This window comes from Littorina saxatilis, linkage group LG5, assembly GCF_037325665.1.
Source record: "Littorina saxatilis isolate snail1 linkage group LG5, US_GU_Lsax_2.0, whole genome shotgun sequence".
Classification (NCBI taxonomy): Eukaryota; Metazoa; Mollusca; class Gastropoda; order Littorinimorpha; family Littorinidae; genus Littorina; species Littorina saxatilis.
This window is the reverse complement of record NC_090249.1, coordinates 21,381,315-21,398,687: the sequence shown is the minus strand read 5'-3', so window position 1 is coordinate 21,398,687 and position 17,373 is coordinate 21,381,315. Positions and strand designations below refer to the sequence as shown.

Genomic DNA, 17,373 nt, shown 5'->3' with positions numbered 1-17,373 from the left:
TTCCTGAGACGGTCCTTACAAAAATTGGGACCAGTCAAACACACGGTTAGGGAGTTATTGGTGGATTAAGATTCTACAAGGACTTATAGAGGGACATATTAATGGTCAAAGGGAAATAACCTTCTCAGTTGGTGGCAGTGAGAATGGTTATTTCCCTTTGACCAACGGGGGTGTTTTTCCTACCTCGGAGGAATTTCTTGTTTTCTTTGGATCGACATGTTTGTTGTTGGTTGAGAGAGAGAGAGAGAGAGAGAGAGAGAGAGAGAGAGAGAGAGAGAGAGAGAGAGAGAGAGAGAGAGAGAGAGCGACAGAGAGAGACAGACAGACAGAGACACACACAGACAGAGAGACAGAGACAGAGACTCGTGTCACGTGAAATGCGTGGATTAGGTGGAAGGTGGGTAAGGGGGTGGCGGTCGGGGGAACGGGGAAAACTGTACATGGTGTGGCATAATGTGTATGGTCGTTTGTGTCAAAAGGCAAAATGTGAATCCCCTGACATCTCCCATTTGTCTCTTCCTGGGCTTAGGCTGAGATTTTGACTTTCGCGTATAACCGACTGTCCTTTCATTCTCTGTATCTATTTTATTTATTCACCGGTCTGTGCAGTGGTGTTCCTGCATCAAAGGGGAAGGGTGTATAAAGAGATAATAATGTAGGAGGGACCCCCATGTGATGTTATTATTTTCTCTTCTTTTGAAGTCGTAAGGAATTTGATTTCGAGGAAAATAATAGTTTGGCAGAATAGTGACGTTGGAATGATGTGTGGAAACAAATAACGAAGGTGTATTTTGATGAAGGTGAGCTGCTCATAAAATGGGTGCCTCCCTTCAAATCAGACTACACGATTGTTGGTTCCTACACTGTCTGTCCGAGTGTGTCTATCGTCACGCATGCGGAGAGAGAGAGAGAGAGAGAGAGAGAGAGAGAGAGAGAGAGAGAGAGAGAGAGAGAGAGAGAGAGAGAGAGAGAGAGAGAGAGAGAGAGAGAGAGAGAGAGAGAGAGAACGCGTTTGTGTTTTTGTCTATGCATGACAATAAGTATTTTTATCATTTTAATCATGTCTTCCAAGACTTTGAGTGTGATAAGATCTTCTGTGAATGAAACTTCAAACCATCTCTTCGATACGAAAAAGTGTTTAGATCTGGTCATCACTGATGTCGCAAACAAAACAAACGTGTGCACACACACACACACTCTGGCCTGAACCACATATAAACTGGTTGTTAACAAAACGCATTACACAAAAAAATGTTTATGAAAGTCACATTCACACACGAAGTTGCTGAACAGAAACAAATCAAAAGCAGATATTTAGCCCGTTTTCTTGTTCTCTTTATTTTTCACCCACACAAATGACCCTCATAAGAGCAAAATTATAAGACATCTAACAGCTGTGACAAAAGTAACATATCCTCACACATGAAATTACTGTACCCATCAAATGGCAGAATAACCTTACTGTGTGGTTGAACCCTAAATATTAAATAGAAAAATATAGAAGTTAACAAACTTCAGAAACCAGTGACTTTTTTAAAACACTTATCATCTAGACAGAAAAAACTGCTGATCACATAGCTTTTACATTGATGCCAGTATCTAAATGTAGAAATACAATGTCTTTTGATCTAAGATGGGAACAGCTTCTTAATACGAAACATTAAAATAAAAAAGGAAAATATTTCAGCAACAACAACAAAAGTGCAGCTATGCAAAAACAAATTTTAGCAATCTCAAAGCTTTTGTCTTGGATGAAATGCTTAAAGTAAAATAGCAGATATTCGGTAACAACAAAATCTTTCAGATGTGGTTATATCCCACCATACATACTAACACGCCCACAACTGACAAATAAAACAACCCCAAAGCACATCTGAATATATACAGTCGACCATTAAAATAAAATTAAAATAATACAAAAATAAAAGAATACAGAACAGCGAAGTCTACACTGATATCAATTACAATAATGTGCAAATAACTTGTGCACTAACCCGTTGACTCAAGATGTACATGTATTTGTTTCCCCCTCCACAAATAAACCAATATCAGTAATCACAGAAAGGAAAGATGCAAACTTATTATCTGAATTAGTTGTTACCCAATAAACCACATTCAATGAGCAAAATGAGAACCCACAAATATCTGTACAAAGGGACAGTACATTTTCAAGCCTCACCAATATGTGCTATGTAAGAAAAGAGGTCAGTGATGACAAAGGAAAATACTTTGTTTTGAGATAGGTAATGTAAGTGCACTTTCCCTTTAATTCAACACCCAGTTTTCTCCCACCAGAACAGAACCAATACTTATAAATTCCCATGGACAAGGAAATCAGAAGAAATTAAAGTATTGAATGGACTAAGAAGCAAACAAGGGAAACAAATAGGATGAAGAATATTCCAGATCCCTTTTGCTACTTTTTTTTCTCTCTCTCGGTTTTTTTTTTACAATTTTTTTCTTTTAGTTTTACATATTAGTTTTTGTAGAAGTTCATAAACACAGGAAAAACAATCCGACCGTAGCTATGATTTTTGTTAATTAAAAAAAAAAGTACATTTCCAAAGACCAATTAACTCATCAGCAAAGAAAACAATCGTGAAAAAATACATGTATGACTTTCGAACAAATAGTGATCGACAAGAAGAAGAAGAAAACTTTCCAACAAATAAAAAAATTGTAAAACATACATGTACATGCATGACTTTCCACTGAAAGCACAATCACAGACTTTTTTGCACATTCACCAAACCCTCCAAAATGATATGATTTATATCAATGTTCCACATGAGATATCATTCATGTTCTCACATTAAAAAAACACACATTTGAATGAAGTGTGACTCTTTCAAATCTGTGACAACCTCAGCATTTCTTTTGCCACAAGTTTTATTTCAAATCACTTCTGTATTTCAATTCTTGGTAAGGATAATGTAATGCACAATTCAAATGATACAGATTTCATTGTACGTAACCACCTGCTACACATAATTTGTTTGTATCATTATGGAAACTTCTAGGAAATAAACCATTCTGCATGAGAGAAAAAGGCAATACATGTAGTAAAACAAACGAGTTGGACTTGCCCCACTATGTCCACACACACACAAATGATAAAAAAAGAAAGAAACACACACATAAAAACAAAACCATATTCCAGAATAAAGTTAGTATGTTTTTGGAAACCAACCAAGGCGACAACCAGAGAGAAACAAAGCAAGATTAAAATCAGAACATAAAGAAATCAAGATAAGTTAACCAAGTCTAGAGGGAAACTTAAAAAAGACACAGAAGTTGGAAATGAAGAAATAAAGACAGACAAAGTATGCCTACAGAAAAAAATGACAACAAATATCAACCAAATATCAAACAAGGGAGGTAATGCAACACGCGAGATCAGATTCGCTCCACTCTAATTTTGACTGGCAGTGGTCGGGCCTCAACTCTGGCCTGGGGGTGCAGAAGTTTAAAGGAGTCTTTCTCACGCAGGTACTCAAGATCACCATTGATGCTCAGGTGCTGAAACAGACAAAACACACCCGTGAGCGATAACACATGCTGTCAGTCTCTCTGTCTACACATATCGATCCTTTTAAAAATGGAATAAAACAAAATAATCATGTCTGAAAAAAAAAACTACTGGTACAAACTCAAATACGAATGAAAAATGAGAGGTAACATCCCAGTAAAAGACACATTCTGTTGTCCCTTTGTCTATTATCTTCATCAAGATATTCATATCATGACAGGACACAGGCAATGTAAAGACACTTCCGGCTGGTCCCAAGGGTGTTCTTGCACCCAAAGTTCCACAGTAATTCACTTTATCCGTTCTAACCTGTTCTGGGGCGGTGGCAGCGGCAGTAAGGCAGAACCAGATCATGACGATGGCTGTGGACAGGATGAGGAAGCACAGGATGATGCGAGCGATGCCCGTCTTCCTTGCTACACAGGTCAGCCAGTCAGACCGCGCAGCATCTGTCAACAAACACAAAATGTCATCTTTCTGCTCTCTTTTGACACACTCACGTATTGCATAGGAATAGTCTGGATGCCACTGACAGTTATCTTTCTGCTCTCTTTTGACACACTCACGTATTGCATAGGAATAGTCTGGATGCCGCTGACAGTTATCTTTTCTGCTCTCTTTTGACACACTCACGTATTGCATAGGAATAGTCTGGATGCCACTGACAGTTATCTTTCTGCTCTCTTTTGACACACTCACGTATTGCATAGGAATAGTCTGGATGCCACTGACAGTTATCTTTCTGCTCTTTTGACACACTCACGTATTGCATAGGAATAGTCTGGATGCCACTGACAGTTATCTTTCTGCTCTTTTGACACACTCACGTATTGCATAGGAATAGTCTGGATGCCACTGACAGTTATCTTTCTGCTCTTTTGACACACTCACGTATTGCATAGGAATAGTCTGGATGCCACTGACAGTTATCTTTCTGAAACAGCTTTACCTAGTTTGCATTCAAATCAATGTCACCAAAATATCTCCAGGTAGATAGAAAGCAATGCCCATTCTATAATTCAACACAGGTTAGCCAGTTAGACCTCGCAGCATCTGTCAACAAAGACAAAATGTCATGTTTTTGCTCTCTTTTGACACAGTCGGGTATTGCATAGGGACAGTATTGAAAAACATCAAAGGATGCCACTGACAGTTAACTATCTGAAACAGCCTCATCTACTTTGCATTCAATGATACCAAAATATCTGCAGGTAGATAGAAAGCGATGCCCATTCTATAATTCAACAACCGACTTGAAGAATTAGCAAAGTTCCCAGACCAAAATCCATCTCACAATTGATGCGATCAGTCAAACACTTACAGTGGCATGGAGCATTTTCATGTTACACAACACTACAATTCACTTCACACATACAAAAGACAAATCTTAGGTTTTATTTTCAGAAACTAAACATACACACCATCTACGTTCAAGCGAAGGCCCTCCTCATTACGAGCGGCCCCCATCTGTGAGGCTCCAAAGTTAAGCAGGGGAGTGGCAGAGTTATCCTGACTGGCAATGTTGGTTTCCATGTAGGTGCTTGTCTTATCGTCCATCCACGGCAAACTGTCTGGTATATCTGTCCAAATCATACAGGTAGACATGTTTCATTAGAACCTGACTTAGCATTTTCATTCTTTCATTGATTGCATCTGTCAAAGAAAACTAACAGTATCCCTTGTCTGTGTGTGTGATATTTTCTGAGAGGGGCGATTTTAATAATTTGTATGTAAAGGCATAAATTTGACTATATTCTGGTGAAAATATCTGCCCAAAGCCTGAGGTTAGATAGTCCTGTGCATGCAAACATATTGTAGCTAAACACACGCTCGGACAATTCAACCTTTAGTCTCAGTCTCACCCTCCAATTCACTGGGCACAAACTCAACAGCGTGTGGCGCAGACCGCACAACCACCAGCTGCCCGTTGTCGGCCTGCAGGAAGAGTGACCAGCTGACCTCCATGTGATGGTACACCTTGTCAATCATGTTGCTGTACACTCCGTGCATGTACATCAGGGGGTACAGTACGTGTACTGACGGCTCATCCTGTAGGGCAGATTTTAAACATCAAATTCAAGTTGAAGCTCAAGCATGTGATATTAACAATACAGAGAAAGGCATAACGATATTTATCTGCACCTTAGTAGTTAGAACACTTGACAGTAAGTCCTGAAAAAAGTTAAATAAATGCTTACCTGGTCTGACCCGTGCTTTGGTGTGGGAACATGGCGTTGATTGTTGCAGCCCATCTTGCATGCAGAGTCCTCACCAGTAGTGTTGCCATATGCTTCTTCACAGCCTGAAATTTAAAATTACGTTTCTCATATAAATACCCAAATTCAACAGTGATGTTGAGAAAATAATCTGAAGCACTGAAATGAACAAACAAGTGTGCAGCAAGAATTCATAAGAAGTTCTGAATAAAAGGCCGCTGAGTACTTACTAGACACACAATCGCTGAGTACTTACTAGACACACAATCTGTCATTGAGGTGTTTTCATCATTGTGATTGTTGATGAAGGACATGATAGCATAGAAGCGACATCCTCTCCTGCAGCTGTCAGCTTGGTCACCCTGGAATCAGATATATATTATATAAACACAATCAAAATCAGTTTCACATCTCACCCCATATTTTCTTTAAATCGAAACCGTTATGTTCTTTGATGCTTTAATATACGACAGTCTTTCCATATAATAAGCAGACTGTTACGATAACCTTTACAGTTACATGCTGCGTATTTTGTGCATTTCACCGTGAAACCGTTGATTGGACTTGGAGTTTTCTTTCAGGTGTCAAACAGAAGCTCGACTCAGGAACATGTAAAGGTAGAATGCATTATGTACAATACTCCTAAACTATGCTACAGCTTTCCGGCCACGACAGCAACAACCTTCTCCTGTCATATTAAACGCCGTTTTGAAAATCGATGATGTCACTTTGGAGTTACATCGTTATCAACACTGCGAATGGGGAGTGGGACACGAATAAGTCATGGTGAGCGTATTCTTACATGTTCGTAAGTGTGCGCCGAGTACGTTTTGTCACATGTTTCTCTACAGCTATCAACGCCATCAATCACTCTGTCAAACACGCTGGAGGCATAACAAAGTCCAAAAGCAACAACAACAAGAAGCAGAATGTTTTGCAACGCAGCCATCTTTCCGTCTGTCTCAATACAGCCTACGTTGATTGGCTGATCGAGTCAGCTGGTATTACAAGGGGCGTAATCTCATTGTTTACAATAACATGGGACACTTTTTCTTCAGGAAATAAGGTTATTAACTGTACATGTACTTAATATTTTAACTTTTGTGAGATGACGAGAAAAATAATAACGAGCAGTGTGGGTATTGTCTGATAGAAAGCCTTGCCATACGTCGCTATTTCTCGCCGCAGTATTCGATTCAGTTTCTCTATTTCTTATGTCCAGCCGTCTATAAAAGGTGGAAACAATTTCTTCTAAATTTGGTAACCTCAGTACAATTTGTCCTTGTTTAAACACGCAGATACTGCTGACTACAATATATGACTGTGCACACTGTGGCTGAAATGTCTACTAACAAGATGAAACACCGGCGATTGAGTAAGTTCAGGCGAGTTGTAGGCCTACGGTACAGCTGCTGAGACAAAGCGAAACCGAAACTATAGGCTATGATTAGACACCAGGAAATATTTTGTTTCAAAATGGTTGTGTCACTTATACATCGCTTCTGCTAGAACTGCCTGCCAACAAAATCGATCCTCTGCAGGGCCTCTTTAGGGCGGCATTGAAACCGCTCCATTCAAGTTCTTTCACTGAGTTTTCAGGCGGCACTGATCGAGTGTGTTCTGTATGTATACGGTCAGTCTAGTCATTGGGGTGACGTGCACTAATCGTTGGGCAAATGATGTTAGTTTTCAAGAAGGAAGAAAATGCTGTCATCGGCTCTGACAGCGATTTAAAGATTATTATGAAAATACTGTGTGCAGGGTTGGAGTTAAATCAGTCTATCACTGACGCAAGCTCAAGACTGGTGTGTCACGGTGCTGACCGTGTGTGACAGATTAAAATTAGAGTAGGCTAAAAGTTGCTTGATATCTTTGTCGGCTGAAGTGTCTTGAACCAACCTCTCGCAGATAGTCTGTGTTATCGTGGAGGCAAGCTAGTTTCGAGTGAGTATTGTCACAGTACATTCAGTCATAACCTCTGCACGCGCGCACACGCACACACACAAACACAAACTTGTGACACACACACACACTGGCACACACACTACCCAATATTAACCACGCCGGAGGAAGGTGTACGCCCGTTATAGGGCATATTGCCTTCTCTGCTGAAATCTGAGACCGGCAAGAGAAGCCGGATCAAAGGTAAATATACTCGCACAAAATGTGCTAGAACTCGTAAACTGTTTTGTGTATATTGGCAACTTTCAGGTGGCAACTGCACAAACCCTTGTCTATCACATACGTGATTTTGTTTCCATAGTACTCGCTCTGTACGTGAAGTTTGCACTTACTTTTGTTCCAATCGTATGTCAACCCCCCCGAACATGAGGATATTTTAAATTGTTTTCATCATTCAAGTATTCCCCTGCTGCTACAGCAGTTCGAACAAGTTGTGAGGGCCCCAAAGGGTTTAAAATCGTGATCGTGATTGGCGTTTTTTGACTTTTCTGTGACCGTGATTGCCGAAATTTCCATTTCTGTGATCGTGATGGGACTCTGCCCGTGATCCGTGATGACAAAAAAATCAAGTCTCGTGATCGTGATCGTCATTTGTTTTCGTGATCGTGATGGGCATTATTGCAAAGCATTTTATTTTCAACGTACATTTTTCACAGCTGTATCACTCTATGATCCTCTATTCATCAAGGAGCCAATCCCGATTGAAGGGAAGCAACAACACATTCAGAAATATGATTTTGACAGAGATCCAATCAGAAGGCAAATTGCAAAAGTCTGCCAAACTTCATCCAATGGAAGGGCTTCGTGCAAAAGTTTTGAGTGCATTCAGTCAAATTCGAAGATCAAAAATGGCGTGCAGCGGTACTGTCATCGAACTTCTGTTATATTTTGTGGATTCAAGCCAGACCAAAGCAGGCGGCGAGAATGCCTTCCTTCTGCGGGTCGGTCTTTCCGAAGACGAAATATCAAGGTATGTTGATCTATGTTGCTCTATGACTGTTCTGAATTGAAGGCAAAGATCTTGAAATTTGTTCAAGACCTTTGAGTTTGAGTGAGATCATTGACATTGTCGACATTGCCACGTCCGGCTGTCACTCGCTCAGTGTGACCTCGACTGGCTCGAGATCGAGTCTGCGTGTAGTCAAAACCGAAAATGGAAATGTGTTTTTTCATCCCAGCAACGTGGACACGCTTGGCATAGATTCTAATTGTCGCTTCTTTGCATTAAGCTTGGATTTATTTTAGCGCCTGTAAACTTTACTATCAACAATGTCAATGGGTTAAATTCAGAAACAATGGCGGGGAGACGTGTCAGTTTGGGTCATTTAATCCTCATGTCAAAGACGATCAAAGTCATGTTCGTTGGGGATTTTGTCAGGCATGCTACTTTTTCGGTAATTGCCGGAAATCCGATAAAGCCGTTTTCAAAATCCGGTAAAGTCAAATTTATTCCGGTGAAGTTGAAAACTTTCCGCAAAAACGATCCGTGTGAATATCGCGCAACGCGACCGGGCGCCGGTCTGAATGAAGCCAGCGCACAGTTGTGTTCTTTTCACCAGTTTGGAGGTGTGCTGAATGGTGGTGGGGGGAGGCTAAAATGGGATTTTTAACAAGATCACAACACTATTACAGCCCTGAAAATGATGCCCAGAATGCACCAGATTGCACAGATTTTAACCGTTTTAAGAAAACAAATTCGGGGGCGCATGCCCCCGGACCCCCCTAGTTGGCTCGCCTGCTTCGCAGGCTCAGCCGCACTGCGCGCTTCTTTCAGGTAAAACCATTTTTGGCCTGTAGCATTCCTGTTTGTTTTTCATGGCCATGAAACCAGGCGATGGTGTACCTCAAATTGTATGGCAAAGTTGAAAATAAAGAACCCATTACACATACATGTACTTTAATTTCAATCCACCCAATAGTTTTTGAGAAAATGGGTTTACAAGTTTTAGCTCTGGAAATGTGAAATTGTGCAAGTCTATATTCATGTGTGTGAGTGAGGGTGTGGGAGTTGAATGTGTATGAGTGGGGAGAGAGAGAGAGAGAGAGAGAGAGAGAGAGAGAGAGAGAGAGAGAGAGAGAGAGAGAGAGAGAGAGAGAGAGAGAGAGAGAGAGAGAGAGAGAACAATGAAAATAACATTCTTGTTAATACTGATTACAAATCATGATATGTATTTCTATGTGTGTATGAAAGAGAATTCAACAAATAATAATAAGAAAGTGCAACAGTTCTCACTTTGTGTTGAATAAACAATAGATCCAGAGGAGCGAATTACTGTGTGGTTGTGTTTACTTTGACACGTGCTTTCTGTACCTGAAACTTTTACCGTGACCGTGATTTGCCACTGGTGTTCGTGATCGTGAAAACAAAAATCAAGGTAACTGTGATCGTGAAAGCTAAAATTTCCCTTCCCGTGATCGTGATGATACCCCCCCTTTGGGGCCCTCAGTTGTACAACATGTCTGCGACGTGTTGTGCCAAGATTGTTTGCCCATGTAGCCATGTCTTTGCTACTAATTTTGATTTCAAAGTGCGCAAGTGCGAAAAATGAGTGTACGCTCCTGTTCCATAGCGGTGTACGCCTCCGTATCCCTCCCTCTGATTATTATTTCTTTTTGTTCAATCTTTTCTTGTACTTTTCAGTATTTCCAAATGTCTTTTCTTTCAAAAAGTAATTAGTCACTTGCTCAACTAAATTGTGGGATAATTACATTTTCATATATATGTTTTTGTTTTTAAATGTAGGTGTCTTTGTTTTTGAAGTGGAGAAGCAATAAAGAGGTCGTCGATATCAAAACCGATATCGACGGAAATGTCGTCGATATCACTTTTGCAATGAGCTCAGATTTGCCCAATTGACCAATGAAAATCTATGTAGCATGTGAACTTGAGTAGCAATATTACACACTACACACACACACACATGTACACACACACACTGTGACTAGTCACACACACACACGTGACACACACACATGCACACACACACACACAAACACACACACGCGCGCGCACACACACACACACACACACACCAGGGGCGGAGCAGTTAAGCCAGAGGAGGGGGGGGGGTTACAACCTGGGGTCCAGGGGGTAGACCCCTTGTGGGGTACATGAGAAGGCCCCGTCGGGGGGTAGCCCCCCAGAAGCTGAAGAAATTTAGCTATTTTATGAACAATTGATGGCTTATCCTTGATTTTAAACATGATCAACTCAGTGGTGTCAGCAGCCACTCATTATTTCTTTTAAAGTTAGTATTAATTTTTTTTCGACAGCGGCGGGGGGGGGGGGTCCGGAACCCCTGTAACACCCCCCCCCTAATCCGTCCCTGCACACACACACACACACAAGATAGACACGGGACAATATCATGGGAGCTGGTCTGTCCGCGAACCGGATGACACTTGACATTTCTCATTGCGTCAGCTAGTTTCTCCTTCATATCAATACCTTTCCGGTTAGTTCAGATCTTTAGTTTTATTTTATTTTAGTGGCCTCCCCCGCAGAACTGCGCGTGGTGTTGCTGGGAAAGACAGGTGCAGGAAAAAGTTCTCTCGGCAACACTTTACTGGGACGTGATGCTTTTCTCGTCGAATGCAGTTTTTCGTCCGTCACCTTTCGATGTCAGTGGGCTCCAACTCTCAGAGATGGTGTCAACTTGCAGGTGAGGGTGATGTTGGCTTGTTCTATCCTGACGTATTGAATATTTATTCTGCTTTTTGGTATTTTGATAAACTTGTTTATTTTGACCTGTAAGAGTTCTTTGTTCTGTAAACGGATTTGGTGATATAAATTAGCACAACATCGTTCGGCCCCGGAGTAAAACGGCCATACACATAAAAGCCCACTTTCACGTACGTTTGTACGTGGGAGTCGCAGCCCACGAGCGCCGAAGATGAACGACATCGTTGATATGGAATTGAGGGAATGTGGAATTGAGGAAGCTGGACGCACCCCCTCCCGCTCTTCACTGTCACACACACACACACACACACACACACACACACACACACACACACACACACAAACTGTACACTTTGCCGCGGCAGGACTGAATGGTAATGGTGTGGCCTTACAGGGGCGATGAATAGGCAGATTTAAGCTATTTTTTATGATGACGACGTTGAGGATGACGACTGTGACGACGTTGAGGATGACGACGACGATGATGACGATGATGATGACGACGACGACGACGACGATGATGATGATGATGATGATGATGATGATGATGATGATGATGACACAGGTAACAGACACGCCAGGTGTGAGCGACACAGACCGCAAGGAAGACGAAGTGCTGAAGGAAGTCGGCAAGAGTGTAGCGGTGGCCTCCCCTGGTCCACACATCGTCCTCTTCGTTCTCAGATGTGGCCGTTTCACAGAGGTGTGTATTTTGTCAACAACAAAAAACTACTACTACTACGACGACGACGACGACGACGACAACGACGAAGACAACGAGAACAGCAATCAATGAATAACAGAATGAATCGAATCAATTAGAAATGTTTGTTTCTTCAATGTGAAACACTCAACTGAACTTTGTTTGGCCGCTTGGAGCTTTGTCCGAAAACAAATTTGTGTAAATGTATCACACAATGCACATTTGTGTTGGCGTGAGCAATCGATGCCGAATATAGTATGATTGAGTTTATGAATTAAAATCTGTTCAAACCAAAGACACCCCCCGCGGGTTAGGGGGAGTCCCATATTGGTGACATTGGTTGGGACGAGAAAGAATTTACCCGATGCCGCTCCCCAGCATGTCGTAAGAGGCGACTAACGGATTCTGTTTCTCCTTTTACCCTTGTTAAGTGTTTCTTGTATAGAATATAGTCAATTTTTGTAAAGATTTTACTCAAGCAGTATGTAAGAAATGTTAAGTCCTTTGTACTGGAAACTTGCATTCTCCCAGTAAGGTAATAGGCCTATATTGTACTACGTTGCAAGCCCCTGGAGCACATTTTTGATTAGTGCTTTTGTGAACAAGAAACAATTGACAAGTGGCTCTATCCCATCTCCCCCCTTCCCCTGTCGCGATATAACCTTCGTGGTTGAAAACGACGTTAAACACCAAATAAAGAAAGAAAGAAAGAAACCAAAGACTGAACTAGAACATTTTAAACCAGAACTGATTAAAGGCAGAATCGATTGTGTCACCCCTGTAATGTTCAACGTGTAGTGCTGTTTTCCAGGAGGAGTACCAAGCCTACGTGACACTGAAGAGGTTGTTTGGAGAGGAGATCAAAAAATTCATGATCATTGTCTTCACTGAGGCTGATGGATTGGACGGGGAAACTGAAGGTATCTCACGGTGCCGGTAGAGGAGGGGGTGGTGGTTGATGGTCGTGGTGGCAGGTGAAGTGTAGACTCACATTGCAGTTTATTTCACAACTGTTAGCTTTGATTTGGTTATTCAACGAGGCAGCTTCCCGGTACAGGACATCCCCTTTCGTTCCCTTTGTTTTTCCTCTTTTTGTTATCCATAAATCGTGTCAGCTAATCTCCTCTCTGTCTATCTGTCGACTCAGTCTGTTTGTCTCTCTCTCTCTCTCTCTCTCTCTCTCTCTCTCTCTCTCTCTCTCTCTCTCTCTCTCTCTCTCTCTCTCTCTCTCTCAAATTCTGATGCATATTATATTGAAACTGACATTTGCCTATGATACTGTTTTTACATTTAGTCAAGTTTTGACTAAATGTTTTAACGTAGAGGGGGGAATCGAGACGAGGGTGTGGTGTGTGTGTGCGTGCGTGTGTGTAGAGCGATTCAGACCAAACTACTGGACCGATCTTTATGAAATTTGACATGAGAGTTCCTGGGATTGATATCCCCGAACGTTTTTTTCTTTTTTTGGATAAATGTCTTTGATGACGTCATATCCGGCTTTTCGTGAAAGTTGAGGCGGCACTGTCACGCTCTCATTTTTCAACCAAATTGGTTGAAATTTTGGTCAAGTAATCTTCGACGAAGCCCGGACTTCGGTATTGCATTTCAGCTTGGTGGCTTAAAAGTTAATTAATGACTTTGGTCATTAAAAATCTGAAAATTGTAAAAAAAAATATTTTTTTTATAAAACGATTCAAATTTACGTTCATCTTATTTTCCATCATTTGCTGATTCCAAAAACATATAAATATGTTATATTTGGATCAAAAACAAGCTCTGAAAATTAAATATAAAAAAAACAAGAAATTCCTCCGAGGTAGGAAAAACACCCCCGTCCTTAGCATTCTCACTGCCACCAACTGAGCAGGCACTGCTAACAAGTGTGGTTATTTCCCTTTGACCATTAATATGTCCCTCTATAAGTCCTTGTAGAATCTTAATCCACCAATAACCCCCTAACCGTGTGTTTGACTGGTCCCAATTTTTGTAAGGACCGTCTCAGGAATGTATAGAACCTGTTCACCAAGTTTGGTGACGATCGGTCCGTTCATTCTTGAGATCTATATGCGAACACAAACAAACAAACAAACAAACAAACACATCGAGCGAAACCTATACACACCCCTATACCGGGGGTGTAATTATTATCAAAATTAAATTGTCGAAATCAATTTAAAAACACTTTCATCTTATTCCTTGTCGGTTCCTGATTCCAAAAACATATAGATATGATATGTTTGGATTAAAAACACGCTCAGAAAGTTAAACCGAAGAGAGGTACAAAAAAGCGTGCTATCCTTCTCAGCGCAATCTTCTTGTCAATTTCACTGCCTTTGCCGTGCGCGGTGGACTGACGATGCTACGAGTATACGGTCTTGCTGCGTTGCATTGCGTTCAGTTTCATTCTGTGAGTTCGACAGCTACTTGACTAAATGTTGTATCTTCGCCTTACGCGACTTGTTTATTCTCATCACAAATTCTAATGTAAATTGAAACTGTCCCTTGTCTTTGACGCTGATTTTAATTTCTTCACACATTATTACGCATATATTGGAAGTGCCATTTGCCTATGATACTTGTTTTTATTCTCATCACAAATTCAAAATGTATATTGAAACTACCATTTGCCTATGATTCTGGTTTTCCTCTCATCACAAATTATAATGTTTATTGAAACTCTCAGTCTCACTTGCCTAAAACGCTGGTTTTTAATTTCATCACACATTCTACATAGTGTTTATTGAAACAGTCACTTAATTGTCTATGATCTGCTCTCTTCGTATTACAGAGGAGCAAATGGCGTCACTCCGCGAAGCCCTGTCCAAAGCCCCAACCAACATGCAGGAGATGCTGAGTGATGCTGAAGGTCGTTACTTTACTGTCACCAACGTGGCGCCTTTCGACCAGAGAGAGAGGCAGGCACGCCAACTGTTGGCTGTCATGCAGGTCTGGTCAAGATTATTTTGGAATGATTTATTATATATGTGTGTAATGTACGTCCATCTTTTTGAGGTTATTGTTCTCTGTCTGTTTGTCTCTCTGAGTCTCTTTGTGTGTGTGTGTGTGTGTGTGTGTGTGTGTGTGTGTGTGTGTGTGTGTGTGTGTGTGTGTGTGTGTGTGTCTGTCTGTGTGTCAGTCTGTCTGTGTGTGTGTGTTGGACTTGGGCTATTTTTAGACCGTTGACGTCACTTCGTGACGTTTCGTAAACCAAAGATGGCGTTTGAGACTGTTCTGTTTACATTCGACACTATCAACACCACTTTGCAATACTGAAATAATTTTTTTCTGTGTTCGAAAGCTACAGCCAATCGTTATTATATCCTCTTAGGTACAGTTTTATAACATTATTGGCACATGTAAACAATATGAATTAATTAATGAACGCTACGAATATGGCAGCCTTTAAGAGCATCCTCTCTGAAGACGCCTACTTTTTAAAAAATGTATGAAGATTACACTTGCCGCATTTGTACTCATCAAAGTAACACCATAAGCACCTTGTCGAATATTATGCACGGTGTGTACTTCTTGTTCCCAGGAGCTGGTAGCGCAGAACGGAGGAGCCTACTTCACCAACAAGCTGTGCGCAGACGTCACGACTCGCGTGGACGACCTGGTTCAGAAACGTGTGCAAAAAGAGCACGTGACTCCAGAGATCGCGGCGACCCACACGCGCGAGGCCATCGTGAAGGAAGAGGAAGATTCGTCCTTCTTCAAGGCCTTGGGTCAGATCATCAAGTTGGCCGTGGTGCCCGTCGTTGGGAAGTTTGTCGGCGGGGCTGCGAAACTAGTGGCAGATGCTGGTCTGGCTCGTATCTCTAACTGTTCTGTCATGTGATTTAGTGTGCCCTGAGGTGCACTTCCATGAATAAAAACAAAACAAAAATGGTAGGTTACGTTTCATTATTGAAAAAGCAAAACGTTACATATTTAAACGTTCCAATAACCTTCCATTCTTACTTTTTCTATTCTGAATTTTGGAACGTTAGCAGTGTATCTGTTTTTGGATTTGTGCACTTCCATGGTTGACAAAGGCAGCTGTATATTGCACTGGTTGGCCTACCTGAGGTGAGAGCAAACCCTTGGGACTAATCAAACGTGTACCTACATTACATTGACCATTGTATAAAGCAAAAATCCCAAAACACATAGACTGCCAACGTTCCAAAATTCAGAATTAAAAAAACCAAGCAAGGTAGGCATATGTCAATCTCGCTTGTGACTTCCGAACGAGCTTCTGGACAATTTGTCAGATAAGTTTATTTTCTGTATTATAAGTGTAAGTCTAGATCAGTGACTTCTTCTTCTTCTCGTTTGCTCCTTCTAAGATCAGTGACTGTATCGTACTGTTTTGTTACAATTAAACGTTCCTATAACCTTCCTTGCTTGTTTTTTGGTTCATTGTATAAAGCTATTTGTGCATGGAAAGAGAGCTGCTTAATTGTTTGATTTCATACTTTCAGACGTGTATATATATAAAGTCTCTGCTGACTTTCAATTGTTTCTTTCACAATTTCTGATGTTTTATATACATGTATATATATATATATATTTTTAAAAAATAATTTTTAACACCAGGATGTCAGTCCTTCGTTATGTTCAATTCGACCAGTAGACTGTTCAGGTGATACCAGAAATGCAAACACTTTGGACAACCTTTACATCAGGATCCACAGTCACTACCTATGAAAAAGCCTGAATCGCTTAAATATTTTCATGTAAAAGGATAGAAGCGGTGATGGCGTTCGGAATAAATATATCTTGATGCACTTTTTACTGTTGTTGTTGTTGTGCTTGTTGTTTCTCTCGCATTTTGAAATATTGACCCAGATAAGCTACTTTTAATTTGTCATGTAGGTGTTTTTTTTAATTACATTTAGTCAAGTTTTGACTAAATGTTTTAACATAGAGGGGGAATCGAGACGAGGGTCGTGGTGTATGTGTGTGTGTGTGTCTGTGCGTGTGTGTATGTGTAGAGCGATTCAGACTAAACTACTGGACCGATCTTTATGACATTTGACATGAGAGTTCCTGGGAATGATATCCCCGGATGGTTTTTTCTTTTTTTCGATAAATGTTTTTGATGACGTCATATCCTGCTTTTTGTAAAAGTTGAGGCAGCACTGTCACACCCTCATTTTTCAATCAAATTGATTGAAATTTTGGCCAAGCAATCTTCGACGAAGGCCGGACTTCGGTATTGCATTTCAGCTTGGTGGCTTAAAAATTAATTAATGACTTTGGTCATTAAAAATCTGAAAATTGTAAAATAAAAAAATTA

The 17,373-nt window shown here is 40.9% G+C and overlaps 2 protein-coding genes across 4 annotated transcripts; one reads left to right on the top strand and one right to left on the bottom strand.

The window, feature by feature from the left end:
* Positions 1-1,313: 1,313 nt before the first annotated feature.
* LOC138966532 (transmembrane protein 59-like) lies at positions 1,314-6,730 on the bottom strand. The gene is made up of 7 exons (XM_070338796.1): positions 6,548-6,730; positions 6,002-6,107; positions 5,728-5,831; positions 5,392-5,578; positions 4,951-5,109; positions 3,839-3,978; positions 1,314-3,519 (listed from the first exon to the last, which is right to left on the bottom strand). The coding sequence occupies exons 1-7, from the start codon at positions 6,692-6,694 to the stop codon at positions 3,397-3,399; spliced, it is 966 nt and encodes a 321-aa protein (XP_070194897.1). The 5' UTR covers positions 6,695-6,730; the 3' UTR covers positions 1,314-3,396.
* Positions 6,731-6,794: 64 nt separating this feature from the next.
* On the top strand, positions 6,795-16,866 carry LOC138966533 (GTPase IMAP family member 4-like). Of its 3 annotated transcripts, XM_070338799.1 has the most exons (7): positions 6,795-6,811; positions 7,507-7,689; positions 11,197-11,369; positions 11,955-12,092; positions 12,904-13,012; positions 14,881-15,038; positions 15,631-16,866. In XM_070338799.1, coding segments are annotated over exons 2-7 (879 nt in total). In that variant the 5' UTR covers positions 6,795-6,811; positions 7,507-7,688; the 3' UTR covers positions 15,931-16,866. The 3 variants fall into 3 exon arrangements, with proteins under 3 accessions (XP_070194900.1, XP_070194898.1, XP_070194899.1); XM_070338797.1 differs by lacking the exons at positions 6,795-6,811; positions 7,507-7,689 and adding an exon at positions 6,869-7,120; XM_070338798.1 differs by lacking the exon at positions 6,795-6,811 and having other exon boundaries at positions 7,405-7,689.
* Positions 16,867-17,373: the final 507 nt, after the last annotated feature.

Excerpts from the sequence above, each read along its gene's own strand:
- LOC138966532 (XM_070338796.1), bottom strand. The coding sequence starts at position 6,694 with ATGGCTGCGTTGCAAAACATTCTGCTTCTTGTTGTTGTTGCTTTTGGA. Across the intron at positions 3,979-4,950 it reads CCTTCGCTTGAACGTAGATG|ATGCTGCGCGGTCTGACTGG; the intron begins GTGTGTATGTTT and ends GTTTGTTGACAG. Across the intron at positions 3,520-3,838 it reads CTGCCACCGCCCCAGAACAG|CACCTGAGCATCAATGGTGA; the intron begins GTTAGAACGGAT and ends TGTCTGTTTCAG.
- LOC138966533 (XM_070338797.1), top strand. The coding sequence starts at position 7,063 with ATGACTGTGCACACTGTGGCTGAAATGTCTACTAACAAGATGAAACAC. Across the intron at positions 7,121-11,196 it reads GATGAAACACCGGCGATTGA|TGGCCTCCCCCGCAGAACTG; the intron begins GTAAGTTCAGGC and ends ATTTTATTTTAG. Across the intron at positions 15,039-15,630 it reads AACTGTTGGCTGTCATGCAG|GAGCTGGTAGCGCAGAACGG; the intron begins GTCTGGTCAAGA and ends TCTTGTTCCCAG.